The sequence below is a fragment of the Anguilla rostrata genome, chromosome 4, assembly GCF_018555375.3.
Source record: "Anguilla rostrata isolate EN2019 chromosome 4, ASM1855537v3, whole genome shotgun sequence".
Classification (NCBI taxonomy): domain Eukaryota; kingdom Metazoa; phylum Chordata; class Actinopteri; order Anguilliformes; family Anguillidae; genus Anguilla; species Anguilla rostrata.
Window position 1 is genome coordinate 6,242,289 of NC_057936.1, and position 23,464 is coordinate 6,265,752.

The 23,464-nt window shown below is 51.7% G+C and overlaps 1 protein-coding gene across 11 annotated transcripts in view; it reads right to left on the bottom strand.

Moving 5' to 3' along the window:
* celf5a (cugbp, Elav-like family member 5a) overlaps nucleotides 1-23,464 on the bottom strand; it is a 211,163-nt gene that overhangs the window by 170,176 nt on the left and 17,523 nt on the right. For all 11 annotated transcript variants that reach the window (XM_064330269.1, XM_064330266.1, XM_064330265.1 and 8 more), the window contains exon 2: nucleotides 19,672-19,754. In XM_064330269.1, coding sequence (XP_064186339.1) covers nucleotides 19,672-19,754 — 83 coding nt within the window. The remainder of the gene's footprint in view (nucleotides 1-19,671; nucleotides 19,755-23,464) is intronic.

Sequence of the window (23,464 nt, forward strand, 5' to 3'; positions counted from 1 at the left end):
GCAAACATGCAGTGTGCAGATAAAAATAAATAAATAAGGGAAAGTCGACGGTGTCGACTGCAGTGACTACTGTGGAAAAATTAACATTATTTTGGCTAAGGTACTGCTGTTTACTTGCTGGAAAAATATTACCATAAATAACACTGTCGGAGGGAAAAGGTGCAGCGGGTGTAGGATTCTTTTATACTTATCCGCTGAAGACATTTTAATAATGGCAGTTTATTGGAAACGCCTGGCTGTATTCAACTGTTCATAATGCGTTCGCGCGCCATTAATGCATGAAAATGTAAAGAAGTTCTATCTACTGCCACGCAGATATATTATGTGTACCTCCCAGTTTGAGTATTAAAAACACTAAACCATTAGCCCTTCAGTGTGCGGATATGACAGTGGGTATGAATTTTCGTTTTTTCGTCTGAATTTTTCCTCCAGAGAGAACAGTAGCCTAATTATAGATGAGCCGGTTCTGATGTTCATAATAGTAGGCACAGCGTCATTACACAAGCCTCATTATGGGTTATTAGCATACTGCATATTCTAATAATTGCTGTAGCGTGTTTGTTTTTGATTTTGGAATTTCGTGAATGTCCTAATAATGCAAATGACGTCGGTCAGCGCGGTTGAAAATAAAGCACGTCTCAGTTAGTAGGCCTACACATGAAATTCCTCATTTTAAGTCGCAGCAAAAAGACCTGCCTAAATGAGAAATATCAACAGCACTGTGATGTCGCTGTCGTTTTACCCCACTGCCGTTTTTAGACGCAAAAAAAGGGAATGTGTTTTCCCCAGCCGGCGCAGAACCCGGATATTGGGCGGATGATCTATATTTAACGGGCACTAATATAATGCAGCCCTGTCTGGTCGCACTGAGAGTGATTGTAGGCCGCGCGCTGGCTTCGGGGAAGCCCGCGGCGCCTCGACGCTCACAATCCCGAGAGGTGCACAGTCGCCGCTGAGCGGAGTTGGGGGGGGGGATGGCTTTGATGGGGACAGGAGAGACAGAGAGGGGAATATTATGTAAAGTAAAGGAAGGGAGGAGGGGAACTTGCGAAGAAAGGGAGGAAGTTTGAACGTGAGAGCGCGCGCTCAAGCAGACGCGTCTTTGAAGTATTTTTGTCATGTATAAATAAGAACACGACCTCCCATCGTTTTACATAACATTAACCGTTCGAATATATTTCATTTTAAGGACCATTTATGGCTGATCAGTTTAACTTGCAGAGGCATTCTACAACCGAAAACCGCAAAATCGGCGCATATATATCTATACGGAAGCGTTGAAAATATATCTTCCAGTTTTTTCTTCCCATACACACGTGGGAATGACGCAGACCTAAAATTCTGAGATGCCAGTTTTAAGAACGGTTTCTCAGCCTTCTTTAAAAATCCGACCACATTATTCCAGGTCACCCAAGATACTTCTTGATTTCCTCAACACAAGTTATCAGTTTTCGAAACGCAAGACGTTTCAGCAGGAGAAGGAAATGTGGCCTGTAGATTGTGTCAAACTGTCTTCATGTTTTAGCCTTCGGGTGGATTCTGCTTCCTTTTCAGAACGTTTTATTATATTGTGTGTAAACACGATTTCTGCACGTTCGCACATTTTTTTTCCAGGTTGAACCTCTGTCAGACATATCTCAAAAAGTACTTAATGTTGCAGAATTACTTGACCGAGCCTGTCAACACTTCTCAGCTCTTGTCAATCCGGGTGGCTAAGATGTTGGCAGACATCAGAAACTGCGTTGATAAAAAACCGCAGCCTACCTGTTTTTACTCAAAGTATTTTTCGATAGCTGGGACGATGCCATTGCCTCTGAAGCATTTAAACTATTTATCATTATCCCCTAACTACGCGAGGAGCGTAACTGAATCGTAAAGCAAATCGGTGCAAAACAAGGACACGTCATTGTTTGTGCCAGTAGATCGATTCAGGACCATGGACAGGGACCAAGTTTCCCTTTCGGAAGCCGTTTCTTAGGCGATTCTCTGCGAACAGTGGTCCATTTAAAGCGTCAAAGCCTTGATCTACTGCGGCTTGGCGAAAACATGTTTGCCTTCATGGTCACGATTGGCTATTTTTTTTTGTTTGCCAATTGTTCTCCGTTGGGCTGCACGACGATGATTACCGACAGTTCGCCGATGTGACTGTATTAAATCAAGAAGTCCAACTCCAGAGATTACACATCGATAGTCACAAACTCCAAACCCTGCATTTAGAAACGCCGAGATGCCAAATAAAATCCAGCATGCTTATGACTACAAGGCCTAAAATATGAATAAAATATACGTTCAATAATAAAACCGTTCACCTAAAAACGCGGTAATGAACAACAACGCCCCCACACTGCTGACGGAAATAAAAATGAAATAAACAAACATCAAGGTACAAACTGCAACCCTGATTTTGGGGGTAGAACACTTCAGTTAAACCCCCGTCTTTTAAAAAATGAAATCCCGAGGTGATTCGTGAAACTGTAAACGCCTACACACACACAACAAATAAATAAATAATAAAGACTCCGGGAGCAGAACAAAGGCAAACATTTCATAGCCCCGCTGCACCTCTTTCACCACGGCGGAGAAGAATAAAAAACAGTTCCCGCTAAATATACAGCCGTGACGTGGGAGCGCGTGGGACGGTGAAAGCTAAAGCAAGCACTTTCGACGGGGCGTCGCAACCCTTACTGTAGACGCAGATACATTTTTCGTTTTCACTTTCACCTGTAGGCTATTCACGTTCCAGTGTCCCGAAGTACAACCACGACACTCCCTCAAGCCACCGTAGTTTTCTTTGCCTCCCAAAGACGAGTATATTCATTGTTTTACACATTAATTAAAAAAACAAATAAATAAATAAAAAATATTTTGTGGGCTAGTTCTTACTGGGCAATAGACCGAAATCCGGAAAAACAGGAAAAAAATGTGTCCTTTCGAATTGCTTGGACAACCATCGTTACAGGCTACATTGCAAAACAGATTGCACACAAGAGGGGAGTAAAATGCAAAACTGTCTGTACTACTTCTGATCCAATTCGCCCCGTAGGCAGTCACCATCTCGACAATTTAAACAACTCGCGTGATGCTCCTCCACCCCCACACCCTGTCCCACCAGAGACCAGAGCATCAGCCTCTAATTCTCAGGCCAGACTGAGCCATTTAAATCTGTGCTATGATCTTAATTCGATACACCTGAGTTTAATTAAAGACATCCTCCAGGCCAATGGGGCTTAGGTATGACTAATTAGGCTCACAATAAAATGGCTTAGTGGCCTGCAAACGTACTGCCAGTGCTTTTCTGTGCCTCAGTGACACACAAAAAAACTTCCCCAGTGACACTTCACTCTTGGAACTCTGTCTTCGAGATGGGGGCACTATGACTCTAAAACAATACATTCAGTAATGCCCCAAAGAAACTACATACATACAGGCACACCAGACAGCGACGTCTAACACAGAGATAGCACACCATTTGCTTTGCGGTGGTGAGACAGCTTCAAATATTCGCTCGTCGGTAATGTTTTACACCGTAGTGAGAATATGACTACAGAATGGTGCATCATGGGAGTAAGACACGTACATGTCTGAATGGCAGTCCGAGGTCTCAGTGGTGTTCTCTGCCCCTGCCTGTGATCCTATAGCAGTTGCACATTTACTTCACACACAGGATACTGTATGAATTTAGGTTTGGCACTAGCATCATAATAATAATATTTAACCAAATTGCACACCAGAGATGTTTTTTTTTTGTTTTGTTTTGTTTTTTACATCTTACGCCCTTCTTTCGTTTCCAGCGATTAACACCCCGCAGCCGCCCTTACACCCATGCAAACCAGCCTGGTGCTTCGTCCTTTTTCCCTCGTGTGATGATAACGGAGCTCCTGTCACATCAGAAAGAGGAACATCTTAGGCGTTACGCAGATAGCGCTAATAGAAACTTAGCCTGACTCAATTCGCAAAGACCCCCCTCTTATTGTTGTTTTTTTTGTTTGTTGTGTTTTTTCCATCTGGAGAGCGTAAGAGACGCCAGCTCGTCAAAGCGGCCCCTGTCCCTGCGTATGGACCGGGCTTCCGCGCGACCCTAGAGGTCCCCATCAGAGGGGATTTGTCTTACAGAAGCTACATCGCCTCACCCTCCGTTGCGAAAAACGTCCCTCTGCCGCCGGACACCCCCTGCCGCGTCGTGTCAGCAGCCGTGATGTCACGTTTCCCCCTCCGTGTTTTTAGTCGGGGGGGGGGGCGTTTCCACCGCGCCGGGGGACAGGGAGTTCCAGCGCAGGGCCAGCGGGTCTGAACGCAGAAAACACGCACCAGCTCCAGCCGCTAGCTGCAATCGCAGCTCCAGAGCACCCAGCACCGCCGGGTTTGGCATCAGAGCTACAGCGACCTGCTGCGCTCAAACAACTCGGGCTAAAAAAGTCATACAGTATGAGCTCATCGTGGTGCTCTTTCCCATACAGAAATATGATATTTCCATAACCAGAACACTGCAGGTTTATTGAATAAACTTGTTACATAACCTCCAGCATTCATGTGCTTCCCTGCGTCTGAAACAGTCTTTTCATATACAATCTGGCTTCAGCTGCTGTTTTCCTTTTATTCTCTTTTTTTGTTACGCATACCATATATCAACACACTGATACCTACATATTTCACCACGCTGATATCTACTTATTTCAACACACTGATATCTACTTACTTCAACTCGCTGATATCTACTTATTTCACCACGTTGATATCTACTTATTTCACCCCACTGATATCTACATATTTCACCATACTGATATTTACTTATTCCACCACGCTGATATCTACTTATTTCACCTCACTGATATCTACTTATTTCACCATGTTGATATCTACTAATTTCACCATGCTGATATCTACTCATGTCACCACACTGATATCTACTAATTTCACCATGCTGATATCTACTTATTTCACCACACAGATATCTACTTATTTCACCACACAGATATCTACTAATTTCACCATGCTGATATCTACTCATGTCACCACACTGATATCTACTCATTTCACCACGTTGATATCTACTAATTTCACCACACTGATATATACTCATTTCACCACGTTGATATCTACTCATGTCACCACACTGATATCTACTTATTTCACCACACTGATATCTACTTATTTCACCATGCTGATATCTACTCACTTATTTCACCACACTGATATCTACTTATTTCACCACACTGATATCTACTTATTTCACCACGTTGATATCTACTCATTTCAGCACACTGATATCTACTTATTTCACCACATTGATATCTACTCATTTCACCACACTGATATCTACTAATTTCACCATGCTGATATCTACTCATTTCACCACACTGATATCTACTAATTTCACCATGCTGATATCTACTCATTTCACCACATTGATATCTACTCATTTCACCACGTTGATATCTACTCATTTCAGCACACTGATATCTACTCATTTCACCACGTTGATATCTACTCATGTCACCACACTGATATCTACTTATTTCACCACACTGATATCTACTTATTTCACCATGCTGATATCTACTCATCTCACCACACAGATATCTACTTATTTCACCACACTGATATCTACTTATTTCACCACACTGATATCTACTTATTTCACCACGTTGATATCTACTCATTTCAGCACACTGATATCTACTTATTTCACCACATTGATATCTACTCATTTCAGCACACTGATATCTACTTATTTCACCACATTGATATCTACTCATTTCAGCACACTGATATCTACTTATTTCACCACATTGATATCTACTCATTTCAGCACACTGATATCTACTCCTGCAGCGAACCCCAGACCGCATCGCTCTCTCTCTCTCCCCGCCATGCTGCACAGTGACTCCAGTAACACCGCGGCTGAGCAGAGTGAGCCTTAATGCGGGCCGTCTGTCAGGGCCTGGCAGCCATCTGAAAGTCACAGCTTAGCGTTCTCCGTCCTCAGCCGCGGCCTGAGGTGAACCAGGAGAAGCGCTCAACCTTGGGGAGGGGAGGGGGGGCTTTAACTCCGAATCTCCTCCAATAAATCTGATATCGTCTGATGGCGGCCGTTCGCGGGGCGGGGGGGGCGGGGGCGGGGTGGGGGCGGAGGCGAAGGGCTTTCAGACGCGCCGGAGGACACGAGCGATCTTCACTGCCGCCGTTCGACGGCTTGTCCTTCGTCCCCGGCGTGAAGTTCGTTAAGTCTGCGGGTTTGGGCAGCAGTGGGGGGGCGGGGGGGCGGGGGGATGAGTTTGGGGGAGGGGACTCCTTGACTCACGGACCTCAGCTTGTTAGCGGCTCTGGGACCGGGAGGGGGATCGAGGTGCCACACAGCGAGGCTGCTGGGACTCATTCATTCCCACCATGCTCCGCTCCGGTATGCTGCACTCTATGGTGCTTTTCATTGCTTCTTACCACAGAAAGCAAAAGGACCCCACTCCCTCATGCATCATCCAAAGTGATTTATACTGGTACACAAGTACAGGAAGAACCTCTTATAAAGCCTAGACATAAAGAACACTGGCACAGGAACACTTCTAATCAAGTCAAAATGGCGGACGTCCATTCAAAAATATTGTTTCAGCAGTCAAAATTAATACAGCACAAAAAAAGACAACGAATGTCTCAGCCAATGGACGGTCAGTGCGTTCAATGCAGTCTCAATCAGAAACACCGAGCCACCCAATCGCATTCGCCGTCGCGCAATCGACTGCACACGGGTCTGAAACGCAAACGACGCTAGGAGTACACACTCGCTTTTTTTCCGGAAACTTCCGTCCCGCAGACCTCCGTGCAGAACAGGCCACGGCAGGACAAGAAAGGGTCGACGAAAAAAAATGGCGGAAAAGAGTGCAGTTAGTTTAGACGAGTAATCAAAAAAAACAATAATAATAATAATCAGGCGGTGTGAAGCCTCTTCGCCCCTCACTGTCGTCGCTGGTTGGCGGAACCCCTCGCTGATCGCCATGGGAACAAAGGAAGCGCGTCCTACTGGTGGCCAGAGAGCCCAGAGCGGCCCGCCCGCCCGCCAAGAGTGTCAAGCAGATCAATAAAATCATAAATAATAAATAAGGGAAAACAGGTAAAATAACCCCAGTAAATAAGTGTGTGTTGTCTTGCCTCTCTCCCCGCCCCCATCACCCGCCACACACCACCCTCACTAGGCCCCCCCCTTTCTCCCAGCCCACCGCAAACCCTAACCTATTTCCCCCCCAGCTCCCCTCCCCTCCCCCCTCCCCTCCCCTAATGGGTTGTGCGCCGTGCCGTCCTGTCGTTTGTCGCCGTTGCCATGGCGACCGGCCTAGCGAGCCCCATTAGCGGCGAGGTGCGATGAGAGATGATTCGGTCCCGGCCGCGCTCTCCCGCTCTCCCTCGCTCTCCCGCTGTCCCGCCTGGCCGCACTGGGACGGGAGCGGCGGGGAACGGGGGGCGCCAGCCCCGGGGTACAAGTCCACCCGATTGGCTCGTGGCTAAACGCGCACGCGGTGAAAAACAGAGCGGCCCGGTACGCCGCCGCCGCCGCCCCCCCCCCCCCCGCCCTTTCCACAGCGGTGACCTCGCGCCCCACTTTGCACCTATTAACGTCTCGCCGTCCCAGAGCGGACGGTTGGACTCCTTTAACTTTATGAAAAGCGTGAATCACCACCAATGCATTTGGGACGTCTGGCGGTGTCGCAGGAACATGTCTCCTCCCCCCCCGCCGCCTCCCCCTCCCCCTCCCTCTCCCCTTTTATACTCTGTTGCCTGAAATGTTCTCCAGATTGTTCCGTAACTGACAGTTTAATGACGGTCCCTGAGAGACGCTCAGGGCGGGGTTGGCCGCAGTGGACCGTAACAGGCGGGGGCCTAGCCCTGATTGGCCCGCTGTTCGCGTGCAGGGCCAATCGAGCGGCTTCTTTTTTTTTCCCCACTCTGAAACTCAGGGATCCAACCACTAGCCTTTTGTCCCTCACTGGGGGGGGGGGCGGGGGTTCTGTGCCACTTTCAGAGAGGAAGCTCTAAAGCGCATCCCTGGCGCACTGTGGCATAGCGGAGAAAAAAGCTCTGCAGGGGGTCTGGGGCAGGGGCCTGGGTCTTGATCAGGGGCCTGGGGCCTGGGCGCCCCCCCCCTCCGTGCCAAACTGCCCCGCCACTGCCCCGTAGCCGAAGTCCTCCGTGCACCTCAGAGGGGACACACCGTTCTGGAGCGCCTTAATGTGGCGTCGCCTTTCCTTCTGGTGGGAACATTTTGTGTTTCCCCCCCGAAAAGCGACTGGCAGACGTCCAGCCTACTGTTTTACAATGAATTATTCAAATAGGAACTCTCGTTGCATTTCAGGCAAAAAATAGTTCAGGGGGCCAGGAACCGAAGCCACTGGCAGCCCGCTCTGCGTTATTTATACCCCTGTCTGTCTGTCTGCTGGACTCTCGCAAAATGCTAAAGGTGTGCGGCGTCTATTATTTGTCAAGCGCTTAATTTTGCTGCCCCCGGCCCCCTCCCCCCGCCACACACACACACACGCACACACACACAAGCGTTCTGTTTCCTAATGGTCACGCTGGAAGAAACAGAAGAAGAAGAAGGAGAAGAAGGAGAAGAAAAGAAGCGGTAAATCTATTTCAGGGCTGGGCGCTAAGGCAAGCGTGGAGGAGCGGGGGGGAAATTGGACCCTTCCTCGCGTCTTCTCATTCCAGAGAGGAGTTTATCAGAGCAGCAGCTGGGCCCGAAGCCATCTCAGAGCGGCGTACCTGCTACAGGATCAGATAGAAGCACAAAATGTACATCCGCCTCTTTTTTTTCATTTTGTTGTCGCTGGCTGGCTGGAATCGCAGTGGGAGGGGTGGGGGGTGGGGGTGGGGGATGGGGGAGCGGAGCGTGCCTCTGCTGCTTTAGCATCCCCCCTCAGGGCAAGCGGGCGGTGTGGAGTGGAGCGCCGGGAGAGGTACAGTCTCCGGGGATGGGGGGGGGGGCACCGCGGTGTCGTGGCTCCGGGGGGGGGGGGGGGTGGGGGCAGGGTACAGGGACAGGCGGGGGCGGACGGCGTTTACGTAACGGCGTACCGCCCGGGAGCCGCCGCCGGCGCCGCTAGCCGATGGCCAACAATGCAGAAAGAAGGACGCTGGAGCGTCACGAGGAACGGCGAACAGTAGCTCCGCCCACTCGCTCGAGGTCACCGCGGCCCCGCCCCGCCCACCTCGCCGTCCCAAAACGACGGGACAGCGCTCTGTGGCGCCGGCCGGCTCAACTCCCCGAGGCGCGAGATCACGAACGCGCGATTAGAGTGCTCTCAAAGGAAAGGTCCCGGAAGCCGAAATCTGCGAACTCGTCGCTGTTGCTGTTCGTGTTGTTTTTATACTTCAGTACTTTCTGCATTCAGAAACGGCCGGTGGATATTTTTAAACGATTCTTGCAAAAATAAATAAATAAAATAAATAAAGTATAAAAGCCTTTGCCGAAATTGGCTCGCATTCTCCCCCTTGGCCGAACGCCTGGTTTTCAGTGGGCGGGGTTAGCTGGGTGTTAGTTACGTAACAAAAGCCTTAAGTCCGGTGAAATCTTTTTGAACGTGTTATATGTAAATGACGCGCTTGCCACTTTTTTGTGTGGGTAAGGCAAGCTAAGTCGAAAATGCCTAAGCAATCTCTGGAGGAAATCACTTCTTTCTTTTCACCAAAATGAAGAGACCTTCAGGAAATGGGTTTTATTTTTATTTCTGGAGCCCACAGGCAATGCAATATTACAATAACATGTACGGTTAGTATTTGCAGTGCCTATTTCAGCCTGGAACTTGTGGCAGAACACGGTAGATCCGTAGGCCTAACGTTAGCTAGCAACAATTAAACAGCTTTCAAGCATGTGGAATCAAAAAATGTCTTTACTTGGGGGTAGCATCCAGAGTTTGAGACTGCAATGGAGTCCAATGGTAGCGTACAGTAGATCAGTGGTATGTTATTACACACTGAATGATCTTCAGGTTTAACTATACGATGGTAAACGCCTAGTTTATGTTGCTTTCTTTCATTTTGTCTGGAAGTGCAAGGTTATTGCTCTAACTGGCTCTAACCTAGCCAGCGATGATGATTGGTTCACATATGACATGTCTTACGAATATGAATATTAATGAGCACAGGGTACACGCCCACCCTGTCCTTGTCTGCTGAACAGGTCACAATAATCTAATAGTATTTATTACAATTTAATGGTTATAACTGGGTTAAAAACTGGAAAGAAATATTAAGAAGACGATCAAATTGTCACTTCTGGGGAAAATAACCACAGCCTGAATCTAGCTGCCTGGGACCTTTAACTGAACATTCTAATGATGATGTCACAATCGCTACTGGCGACTGAAAGCAGTGGAGTTCTAGAGCGATAACTTCCAACGCATTCCAAACAAACCTACTCTTGAAAGGGTTTTAATCAGGGCGGGAGTGGCTGGGGGGCAGGGGGCGGGGGGCGGGGCGGGGGGGGGGGCAGGGTGGCCTGGGGGGCGTGTGTCAGGGTCAGGCCCCAGTCAAATCGCATGTCAATCAAGCGAGGTTCACGGCCCGCCCGCCCGCCCACCTTCCTCCTCCTCCTCCTCCTCCTCCTCCCCCTGCTCCCCCGCCCCCCCACCGACCCCCAGCAGGCTGCGTACTGCATCAGGCCTTATTTCTGCTGACAGACGCTCCACACGCTGCCCGCGCCTCCTGCCACCGCGGCGGCTCTGCCCCACGAATGAGCCGGCCAGCGGGGGGAGCGGGGAGCGGGAGCGGGGCCCCCCAGCGCAGAGGGAAGGCTGTCTTAACACGGCCCGCCGTCTCCCCCCACCCTGCCCAAAGCACAGCTTCAAACTGTCAGTGTGACCCTGCGTCCTGCGTCCTCCCTCCCTCCTCTCTCTCTCCTCTCTCTCTCTCCCTCTCTCTCCCCCTCTTTTTGTCTCACTCTCCCCCTTCCCCTCTCCCCCTCTCTCTCTCTCTCTCTCTCGGTCTTTCTCTCTCTCCCTCTCTCTCTCTCTCTCTCTCTCAGTCTCTCTCTCGGTCTCTTTCTCTCGCTCTGTCATCCTCGCTCATCTTTTCTCTCATTCTCTATCTCTCCAGCCATCTCTCTCTCTGAAACATGTAAAATGTTATTCCAGTGGTCTCCGTAAAACTGTAAATCTGTAGCTCTGTGTGTGTGTGCATGTATGTGTGGGTGTGTATGCTTGTGTGTGTGTGTGTGGGTGTGTACGCTTGTGTGTGTGTTGTGCGTGCGTGTGCGTGTGTGTGTGTGTTCTTCCCCTCCACTACCACAGCGCTGCTCCTTCCCTTGTTAATAACCTTTTTATTCAGCGGCGCTAAATGAAATCCCCATTAGCCGCACACACAGTGGATCTGTGAGCGAGCGTGCTCTGCGCTGACCCACCTTCAGGTGCCCAAGGACAGAGTGACAGCTGTACTAACTGGGTCTTCCCGCGCCCCCCCGTCCCTCCCCCGTCCCCCCCACCCCCCCGTCCCCCAGCGGCATGCGGTTCGGTGTCCCGCCCCCGGGATGGGGGGGGGGGTGAAAAGGGGCGGGGGGGGCGCCAGGGCAAGGTCCACAAAGCCGTGCGGGGGGGTGGAAACGGAGCTGGGGGCCAGGCCCTTACGCCACCGCATCACATGACCCAGATCACCGCCGTCACATGACCGAATTCCACAGGCGCACGCCGCACGGCCGCTCTCCAGCCAGACCCGGAAATAGGCTAAAGAGGCTAAAAATAAGAAGCATTAATAATTCTTTTTTTTCCCTCGAACCTGTACCCCAGAAAGGAAAAAATAAAAAATAATTTTTTTTTTTTTTTTTTTTTTTAGAAAAAATAGCACACTTTCACATCGAAAAAGCGGTTAAGTGGGCAGGCCTCTCAGGGTGAGGGCCCTCACATCGAGGCACCGCGACCGGCCTCCCAACACCCGAGAGAACCTTCACCCCTCCGGTTCCGCAGCAGAAGAATTCACTTTTTTCTCCTTCTTTCTTTCTTTACCTTCAGTCCATTTAAAAAGCAGAGGCGGCGCTGGCAGTGAGGTTGCTGTTTACGGACTGTCCTCACATGCTGATGCGCTCGCTACAGCAAAGGGGGCCGAGGCTGCTGCAAGACACAATCCTCAACACGGATTGGGGGGGTCTGGGGGGGGGGAGAGCCATTAACTTATTCTATGAGCGAGACTACAACCCAGCGCCCCAACTGCCCCCTTCACCCTCTTCATCTCAAACCCCTCCCTCAGGGTGAGGCCGACCAAAATCGTGATGAAACTGTTATTGTTTTGTTATCTGTTTTTTTATTTCTTTTATTTTGGAAGCAGGTGTAGAGCGCTAAGCTAGCCTTTCGCTAAATACCCTGAAAAGCAATGCCCTGGGGAAGGAAGAGCCTGATATCCGTCTAAATATGCGGCTAATTCTGCAAAAATGGAAGAAGAAAAAAAAAAACAATAGACACAACAGTTTGTCTTTTTTTTTCTTCTACCTATTTCTGGCTCCAGCTCCGTGGGGTGTGCATTGAGCTCCCAAAGGACCACTCTTCTGCAACAGCTCTTTACCGAGCATTACACCACCATGCCATTACTGATCTCTCTCTCTCTCTCTCTCTCTCTCTCTCTCTCTCTCACACCTCTCTTCTCTCTCTCATCTCTCTCTTCTCTCTCTTCTCCCTCTCTCTCTCTCTCTCCTCCTCTCTCTCTCCAACCCCTCTTCTCTCTCTCTCCTCTCTCACCTCCTGTCTCTCTCTCTCAACCCCCCCACCCCTCAACACCTCTTTCTCTCTCTCCCTCTCTCCACCTCTCTTTAACCCTTTAAAGGTGTGACATCACAAATACGCGATTAGAACACTCTCAATTGAACATTCTAACGCTGATGTCACAGTCACTACTGGTAATGGAAAACAGCGGAACATTAGAACCCAGGCTTAGAACAAAACCTACTAACCACAAGGGTTAAACCTGCCTTTTTCTCGCTCTCCTTCTCTCTCTCTCTCTCTCTTCTCTCTCTCTCTCTCTCCCCTCTCTCTCTCTCCCCTTGTTCCCACCCCCCCCGTGCAGCCGTTGGCGCTGCAGTAATATTTCAGTGTTCCGGAACAGCACCAGCGGCCATAATAAGCACGCATCACAATAAACCTTCACAAGCGCCGCCGCCCTCGCCGCCGCCGCCGCCGCCGCATTGTGCATAACCTCTCCTTTGATTTTTTTTTTACGACGCCGGCAGGCTTTCTATTAATCAGCCCAAAGTTGGCGGGGGCCAGCGCCGGGCCGACAGCCCCGGCCCACAGACACAGGCCCATTAGAGGAACCGCAACTCGTCGTCGTCTCAAAGAATCAGCGCGGCTTATTAAAAGAGAGAGAGAGAACAGCGTCGCACGCCGCGCGTCCGCAGACCCTCCAGCACGGGGCGAGGCCCAGCTCCAGGCGTCCCACTCTCACCCCGCGCACGTCCGAGATGAATTAAGAGCCTTTACACAAAAAAAGATTTTTTAAAAATGCCCTGCCACCCCAATTATATGTGAAATTAAAAGGCCCTTCCACACAGAGCCTTTGTTACGCCCGTCACTAATCCGCTTCGCCATTGGCTCCCGCGCAGCCACGCGGCGGCTTCGATTGGCTGACAGGAGCGGAGGAAAAATGGGTCTGTTTGTTTGTTTGTTTGTTTGTTTGTTTGCGAGAGGCAGCGATTTTGCTTTTTCGTTTTACCTTCGCCTCCGTTCCTGGCGAAATAAGACTCCATCAGTCGTGCCGCCCCCGCTCAGGCTCGATCAGTCTCTGTCCTCCCGCTCGTTCGATGCCTCCTTCTCTCATTACCCGGGGGCTAAATTTTAATGAAGCCTCCCCCCCCCCGCTCCCCACACTCCACACCCCCCACCCCCCACCCCTGCACATACCACCCCTACTCACCCCTAGCTACAGGCCTACACTTCCTGCCAGCACGGATTGGCATCCAGGCCAGCTCCCGCCCCCCCTTCTCCATCCTCCCTAACCCTCACACACACACTCCCCCACACGCTCCCCCACACGCCCCCAAACGCGGCCTTGAATTATTCAGCTCTTGCGGCAGCCGTGTGGCTGATGAGCAGGTGGATCTGAAGCCCGCTGGACGGAGTTGAGTCCACAGCGGCCTCGCCTCGTTTCCACCACACAAGGTCGGGCGCACACTCACTCACTACACCCCCCCGCTCCGACACACGACCGCCACGGCGCTCCCGGCTCCGCCCTCCCCCCATTACCACCGCGTGGAGAAGGGGGGGTGTGTGTGTGTGTGTGTGTATGTGCATGTGTGTGTGTGCGTGTGCCTGCATGTCTGAGTGTTTGTGTGTGTGTGTGTGTGTGTGTGTGTGTGTGTATATGTGTATGTGTGAGAGAGAGCGTGTGTGTGTGTGTGTGTCTGTGTCTGCATGGGAGTGTGTGTACATGCCTTTTAGTAAGTGCCTCTATGTCTGTGTGCATGTGGGCACTGAGAAATGTAAGCAAGCACGAAGGCAGCTCGGTATTTTTCTCTTCCCGTTTCTAATTTGATACGGACAGTTTTTCTCCAAACCTGTGCGCCTCTCCCTCGTGAATCTCGCCAGCGGGTTTAGCAGCACTAATGCCACAAGGAAATGCATGCTGGGTACGTGAATCACAGCCCGATGGGGGGAAAGAAGAAGAAAGAAAAAAATAAAAACGCGTCTCTGATTTATTTCGGGACATACATTCAGCGCGCTGAAAAGCTGGAGGACGTTGTTATTTATAAAGCCGAGCGATTATGAGTTTTTACAAAAAATGAATTTGTGGGATTCTAAGAGGGAGGGGGGGAGTGCAGGGGATTAGGGGAGCGTTCTGGCTCCTTGTTATGGCTGCAAATCTCTGACGGAGATGCGCTGGGACACTGGAGGGGGAGGCGGGTGTCGAGTGGTGACTTATTTTAAGGGGGGGGAAGCATGCTGATGCTCAGCAGGACAGTGACCTGTGTGTCAGGCCTGGGGGGGTTGGAGGGGGGGGGCGGTAGCCTGTCACATCATTGAAGCCAGCAGCTGGTACAGAACCCGGGAGCTGTCTCCACACCCACGCCCACCCCCCCCCTCCCGAATCACCACTGACCGACGCCTGTCTCATCCTGTCCGTCGGGACACAGCAGAGACGGGACAGCGGTCCTGCACAGTCACTGTATGCCCCCCGCCACACACACACACACACACACACATTTCGGCTTCCACAGTGTCCTCCACGATCACTAGTATTCCTCCGGCATCCAGCCAAACTCGACTGCAGAAACCATTAAAGTGTGTGGGGGGGGGGGAGAGACCGTGAGGCGGTCTCTATAGGGTGGCCCATTCTCAAGCCGCGTACCGACCCGACCCCCCCAAATGTAGCCGATGGTTCGATCCCTCACCGTGGTACTTCCTGTACCACCCCCCCATGGCTTTCCCTCCCCCATCTCGATAAAGCTTAAAAAACACAGTTAGGCCAGGGGAGAAAACCACCAGAGGGTCTGAATTTACCTTAAAGGTAAAAGTGCATATTGTTCTACAGATCACACATGTATGGACACAGATGAACGTACACACACACGCACACACACACACAGGTGCACACACACACTCACATATAAACACACCACACACACACACACATGCATACGAACACACACACACACACACACACACGACACACACACACACATCACTGATGTGAGCAGTGCTGGATTGTGACAAGCTGCCGCATGTACATGTCCCCCCCCCCCCCCCCCCCCACCCCCGACGCCCCAACACGCCTTCCTCTTGTATCCACACAGGACCCTCAGAACACTCCGGCCAATGCGTCCGGACAGCTGTCGCCACTCCCTCCGGTCCCCAGCCAAAATTCTGCCACCTTGTCCCTCCCTCCAGCTCACTTCCCCCACAACTACATTCTACATCTATATCTCTGTTCCCCCCTTCGTCTCTGTATTCTACCTGAACGCACACCCTCCTTTCATTTCAGGACGGGGAGAGCTTTGTGCGGTGCCAGCTCAGGCTGCAGCCTTCAGAACACCAGCGCCGCACTTCCCAGAGAGAGAGAGAAAGAGAGAGAGAGAAGCTGTCGTCCAAGGTCTTGTCTTAACATGAGTGTGAGTGCATTTTTTCGTGTGGCTGTGCGTGTGTGTGTGTGTATGCATGTGTGCGCGCATGCATGCGTGCAAGTATGTTTTTGTGTACATGTGTGCATGCTTATGTGGGTGTGTGCGTGCCTGTGCATGTATGTGCGCATGCATGCATGCATGCATGCATGCATGCAAGTATTGTTTTGGGTATGTGTGCATGCCTCTGTGTATGTATATGTGTGTGTGCATTTGTGTATGTGTGTGTGTGTGTGAGTGAATTTGTGCGTGTCTGAGCATGTGTGTATATTTGCATGAGTGTGTGTATTACTGTATGTGTATTTGTGTGTGCGTATCTGTATGTATGTGTGTGAGAGCATGTCTCAGTGTGTGAGGCTGGTCCTACTGCTGTCTGGAGTTCCTTGTGCCCTGTGCAGTCATCACTTAATGCAGCTGAACAGACAAAAGACCTCCATCCCAGCCCAACACAGCCCAACACAGCCCAACAAAGCCCAACAAAGCCCAACAAAGCCCAATACAGCCCATCACTGCCCATCACTGCCCATCATAGCCCAACACAGCCCAACACAGCCCAACACAGCTGATCACAGAGTGATCACAGCCCAACACGGCCCAACATGGCCCACCACAGCCCATCAAAGCCCAACACAGCCCACCCCAGCCCCTCACAGAGCGATCACAGCCCAACACAGCCCAACACCGCCCAACACAGCCCCTCACAGAGCGATCACAGCCCAACACAGCACATCCTAGCCCAACACAGCCCACCACAGCCAACATAGCCCATCCCAGCCCAACACAGCCCATCCCAGCCCCTCACAGAGCAATCACAGCCCAACATAGCTGATCACAGAGCGATCACAGCCCAACACAGCCCAACACAGCCAATCACAGAGCGATCACAGCCCATCACAGCCCAACACAACCCAAACACAGCCCATCACAGCCCAACACAACCCAAACACAGCCCAAACACAGCCCAAACACAGCCCAACACAGCCCAACACAGCCCAACACAGCCCAACACAGCCCAACACAGCCGATCACAGAGCGATCAGACGCCTGCGAGCGGGGCCAGCCCGCGAAGAGTTAATGACAAATCGCATCCGTTAATAACTCATAACTCCTCTCCCGGGGATTCCCAGTTTACATTAATTACACCGTAGCCTCTGGCAAACTGCATATCAAGCAGTATTTTGCAAACAAACAACTGGCATATCTACTTACCGTCAGCACAGAGCACCGGGGGTCGTTTGTGAGAGATTTAGGGGAGGCTGACTGGCAAGAGGCCTCCGCACCGGAGAGAGGAAGTCTCCAACGCACGGAGAACTCCGAACAACGACTCCCAGATATCACACAGACACATACACGCACGCACGCACGCACATAAGCATGAACGAGTACACGCACACAGACACATGCACGCACGCACGCACACATACACACGCATGAACGAGTACACGCGCACACACATATACGCACACATACGCCAACACACACGCATGAACATACACACGCACACACACACGCATGAACAAGTACACGCACACAGACACATACACGCATACACACACACATACACAAACACACACGCATGAACACACACACGAACACACACAGGCATACACACACACACACATGCATGAACAAGTACACGCACACAGACACATGCACGCACGCACACAAGCATGAACGAGTACACGCGCACACACATACACGCACACATACGCAAACACACACGCATGAACACACACAGGCATACACACACACACGCATGAATGAGTACACACACGCATTCACACACATTCACAAACCCCTCCCCCCAGTAAAGGAGACTGAGTTGAGATGGCGTTTTTTTTTCCACAAGTGTGTCTGACGCACCGCACCGTCTTCCTGTTGCACACTCCTGTGCCGCTTAATGTCCCGTGTAAGGAACAAGACGCACCCCGGTGGGGCAGGAAGTGGGAAACAGGATGTAAACAGCACCCAGAGGGCTGATGAGTTATGAAGCCCCAACACATTTCAACTCCTAAACACAACCCAAACACAACCGCGTCTTTACCGAGCTGCCCTACAAGGATGATTCGGTAGGAAATAACCAGTCAAACACAGTAAAGAAACAAGTTAAAAGTAGGCAATTTGGAATCTGGCTGATTGGAGGCAATTGCAGGATTTCACCTTTTGGAATTTCTGCTTGTGCGTTTGCGTATGTGTGTGTGTGTGTGTGTGTGTGTGTGTGTGTGCAGTATGTGCACATGCATACTTGCGCGTGCACACGTGCGTGTGTTTTGTGTGTGCTGCAGGAACACCCTTCTGGTGCCTGCGTGTGTGTCTGCTCCCACACTCTAAAGATGCGGAAGTTAGACGTGCAGAACGATGAACTTAATTCTTCCTGACACAGAGGGATGTTCCTGGGTGCGTCAGAGCGCTTTTTACGCGTTAAATCTTTAAGGTGGCCAGATGGCTGCGGAAGCTCGCGATTCTCCCAACAAGGCAAACAGGCTTGTGGCCCCCGTGTTCCTCCCTTTTACGTGTTCATCTTCACACAGCCTTTAATCCTGCTGGGGAGGGGGGGGGGGTCTGGATGTAGGGGGGGCAGGCCCGAAGGATGCCCTGTGGGGGGCGGAGGGTGGGGGGGCTGGCCTGAAGGATGCCGGGAGCCCCAGAACCCCCCCGGCAGTGTGATGTCATCGCGCACCGCCGAACCACAGCCACCGCCCCCCTTCGGCAAACCTTCCAAACAGCGACTTTAACATCTCCCTCCGATTCACCCCCCATCTCATTTTCTAAAATCCCCAATTCTCTTTAAGAAAAGCAAAAAAAGAAAGAAAGAAATAAAGAAAGAATGCCTTCCAAGCGAGGCAAATTTTAAAAGCGATGAAAGAGACGAAAGGAGCCAGAAAGCGTTCAGAGTTAGCAGCGCGGTGTTTGCATCTTTAATGGGAGACACGTGCCTTTTGGCTGAGCGCTCGTTCTCCTCGCCCCGCCCCGGTTCCGGGGGGGGGGGGGGGTGGGTTAACCCAGCACCACAAGTTTTCCCGTTCCGGTCCCCTGTCGGACCCGTGCTCGGACGCCCCTGACGCCGTCTCGGTGGCCCGCTGTGTGTCGGGCCGGTCACCAAAAGCCCCGGGGCCCGTGCGGCTCCTGTCCCAAAACCTCGCATCGCCGCCAGACGCGTTTACTTCATCACAACTTCTGCGCTTCGCGGCTGAGTCACCTCTTCTGCACCAACGGCCGGGACCGGGCGTTTTTGAGAAGGCTTTTCATTTATTCTTATTTTTTATTTTTAAATATAAATAAACGAAAGAATAAACGAAACGACATTTGACGTTACTGCACGTGATCGATGCTTCGGTGGGGGCCCTCCGGAGAGCGGGCGCGCAGCAGCGTGCGATTTGGTGAAAAGGCCGGTTCATCGATCGCATCCTTTCCCGAGCGTTTTTTTGTTGTGTTTTTTTTTTCTTTCTTTCTTTCTTTCTTTTTTTAAAGCGCTCGGGGCTAAAAGGCGGCGGTGTGGGGAGCGGCAGGGTGACGCAGGAGAGAGGGCCGGGGGGGGCCGGGGGGGGGGGGTGGCGGGAGGAGGGCGGGACGGCGGAGCGGAGACTCACCCCTGGCAGTGTTTTCTGTTCGTGGAGGGCATTCTGGGCTTTGATGGCGGACTCCCGCGCGCAGTAGGTGAGGAACGCACAGCCTGGGAAAAGAGAGAGAACGGGGATTAGGAGATCCGCGAAGCTCCGCCCACTCCCCCACCCCCACCCCCGGCCCGCCAGCGAACGAACGCTTTGTCGCGACTGAACGTGTGGCTCAGTCACTGAGCACCAAACCTCAGCTCTGGCGCAGTCACTTAACATCGAGCCTAGAGAAAGGCTTAGCTGAACAGCTCTGAGCACACTGAACAGACCAACACCGGATCTGTCACTCAACAGGCTGAAACAGCGGATACAGAACGACACCAAACACATGCACACACACACACACACACACACATACAGGGACGCACGCATGCACGCACACACACACAAACACACATGTGCGCACACACGCACACACAGTTTTGTCAAGGTCACTAAATACTAAGAAATAATAATTCAACTGTCACATGGCACCAGCCATCCTGTATGCTACAGTATAATGGAATTGATTATCAAGATGCAGCAACACTTCACAATTTATAGGCAAATATACAAATTATTGTTGCTTTCGGATATTGCAGCCTTTACAAAATATGCTATGAAATATATTTGTCTTTATATTTTCCAAAAAGTCCATAAATTTACAATATATTACAGTATATTGCATAAGGGCAGCACTCATCAACAATCACCAGTGGATACAAAATGAATCCACTGCAGTCGACACTGAACAAAATACTGTCCCTAGTCACTGAACGATAAGGAACACTGAACACCAAAATGCACTGCATGCCCGCAGGACGCCATCAACACTCTGTCATTCAGCATCACCCCCCCGATCCCCCCAAAGCAATGGCCCTCCCAAGGCAAGGTCTCTCTCTCTCTTCGCGATTGTTCCCCACGGCTAGCCTGAGTGGAGATTTCTGTAACGCCACTGGGGTCTGTGGGCGGGGGAGCTAGCCTGGATGGGCTCAAATTGAGTATGCCCCCCCCCCAATCCACCCCCTACCCTACCCTACCGCGGCACTGCTGTGGAACGCTGTGCTGCTCTGATGGGGTGGTGACGGGGGGAGGAGGGGTCTTACAGAGACAGAGCCAAGCAGATGGAGAGGGTGGGGGGGGGGGTGGGAAGAAATGAGAGGCTTTGGGGCCTGTGGGCTCCCCCAACACAGCGTTCACACCGCACGCAACCCCCCACCCCTGGGTGGGGTTCACACGCAGCTCACGCACCAGCACGGCACCGTGAGACAACACCGGCAACGCTGGACTCGCCGACAGCCCAGAGTGCGGAAGAGAGAAAAAAAACAGGAAATAGGTGAGGAAGACAAAGACGAGAGGAAGAGGAGAGGAGGGTGAAAAGGAGATGAGAGGAGAGAAGAGGAGAGATACCAATGTCTCATCCATGTTTATCTCCAAAGATGTCTGTTGAACTCTGCTTTGCATTCACTCTTGTGTTAATTCAGTCGCAGGTGCACTGCAGGTTCAACACCATTTTCTCTTTTCCTTTCAGCAGTTATGGCGCCGGGTGGTGCCCGCTCAGTCAGTTATACCCGGCATCATTTCAGATGTTTCACAAAGCCTGGTGAAGCCACATCACGGTCAGCTTCTGTGGGGCTAGGCCCTAATGCTAGAAATGAGGCCGTCCCTCCCCGCCCGGGCAGAGGTGGGACCCCGCCTGGGGGGGGGGGGGCGGGGTCACGACCCTTAGGCTGCCTGACGTTGCCGCCGGCGACAGAGTTTAACCTTCCTCACCGGACTCCCGCCCCTCGCGGACCGGCCGCGAGGATCCCCAACGGCGACCGAAGAAGTCAATCACCAACCCGTCAATCAAAAACACTAATCAATACAGACACCGTGTCCCTCTCAGCAGTGTGTGGTTACCATGGCGTCTTAAAGTAACATGAAGGTCTGGCACTCAAAAGGGAGGTTCAAAGCATGATTATATTATATTTTCTTCACTTTAGCTCAGCTTTTATGAAATATGAAAGATGCACAACATGTCCTGTGTCGTAAGGTCGTGTTTATAAACGCTTTTTCCGAATAAGACCGAACTTTATATTCTTTAACTTAACGGCTCATGACCCGACCTGACATCAAGTAATGTATGCCAGAGCAACAACAACAAACAAGCAAAATTTCAACAACAACAACAAAATAAAATCCCTTTAACTGCGTTTGGGTTTATCAGCAAATATTGTTCGCTTAATCAGCACGTGAAACCCACAGACGAAAGCTTTGCCCGCTCCGCAACGGAGCCGGCCTTCCTGCACCTGCATAAATTACCGCCCGCCCGCCACCGCACGCCGAACCCAACGCGAACGCGTGATGCAACCGTTTGAAACGCGGCGATGTAGCCAGGACCCCGCTGACAACGCGTTTAAATTAAAAAAGACGACACGCCAGAAATAAAATAAAATAAGATAAAATATGGAGCGGCTTATGCTGATAGAAAATCCCACCCCCTACCCCCAACCCCCCCCCCACAGCTGAATTACGCGCACGTATTTTCCCGCGGAGCGATCGCGGATTAGGACTCGCCTCCGTCTCCGTCTCCAGTTCGCGCACCGCCACCGTCTGTTTCCACCGTGCTGCCGGCTCCCTCCGCTTTCTGGAGCGTTGAGCTGGACAGGGTGGCGGTGTGGGGGGGGGGTGATGGGGGGGTGTCACTCTGGCCCTTGGCTCATAGACCTGGCTGGTAATTAAAGAACGCCCCGCCCCCCCCCCCCCCCAGTCTGGGGGTGCTACTTTGCTCTGACAACTTCCATTTGCCGGGTTATTTACTCCAGACGAGGGCCGGCGTTCGGGGGGGGGGGGCTGTGGAGGCCCAGCGTCTGGTTCAGCACTTTTTCGGGGTCCTAATCTGAAAAGTGCGGGTAATACCTGCTGAGTGCAGGGGTCCTGTTGTCAAACCGTGACCGCGGTCCACCAATCCCCCCCTCCCCCTCCCCCTCCCCCCTCCCCCTCCCCCCCCCCCCCCCGTGCTCTCCCAGCCTCAGCACTAATGCGCAAGACCCCTCTCTCTCTCCTCTCTCCCCTCTCTCTCCTCCCTCTCTCCCCTCTCTCTCTCCTCCCCTCCCTCCCTCTCTCTCCTCCCCTCTCTCTCTCTCTCTCTCTCCCCTCCTCCCTCCCTCTCTCTCTCTCCATCTCTCCCTCGTCTCTCTCTCTCTCTCTCTCTCCTCCTCTCTCCCTCCCTCCTCCTCCCTCCTCTCTCTCTCCCTCTCTCTCTCTCTCCTCTCTCTCCACCTCTCCCGATGCCCGTTCCTGCCCCCTCACCCCACAGCTCCACCGCCAGATAAAAGGGCCTTGGCTCTCCCTCCCTGTGGCATTTGCTCCCCCCCTGCTCCCAACCCACACCCCCCCACCCCAAAAAAAAAACTGTGAAGGTAGCAGAATCAGAGTCAGGCCTGGCAGAAGTCTGTCCGCTCGACTCGCACTTCATTTGCACCCGACGACGTAAAATGTCATTGCTGAGGGGGGGGATCGCTAGCTTGCTTAATTTCTACTGGACAGCTTGAGGGAGGGGGAATTAGGCTTTCTGTCAGTTTGCACTGAAACAGACGCACACGCACACGCACACACACACACACACACACACACACACACAAAGGAAGAACATCGGTCGTCGATGCAATGCGATCGCTGCCAGACACCAGACAAGGTCTTATTGGCCATTCAGACTTTAGATGGCCACTCTCCACAGGACTCATCGAACCTATCACACGTACTTCCTGTCCACCGTGCTCCCTCAACAGTTTCCACGGCGACAAAT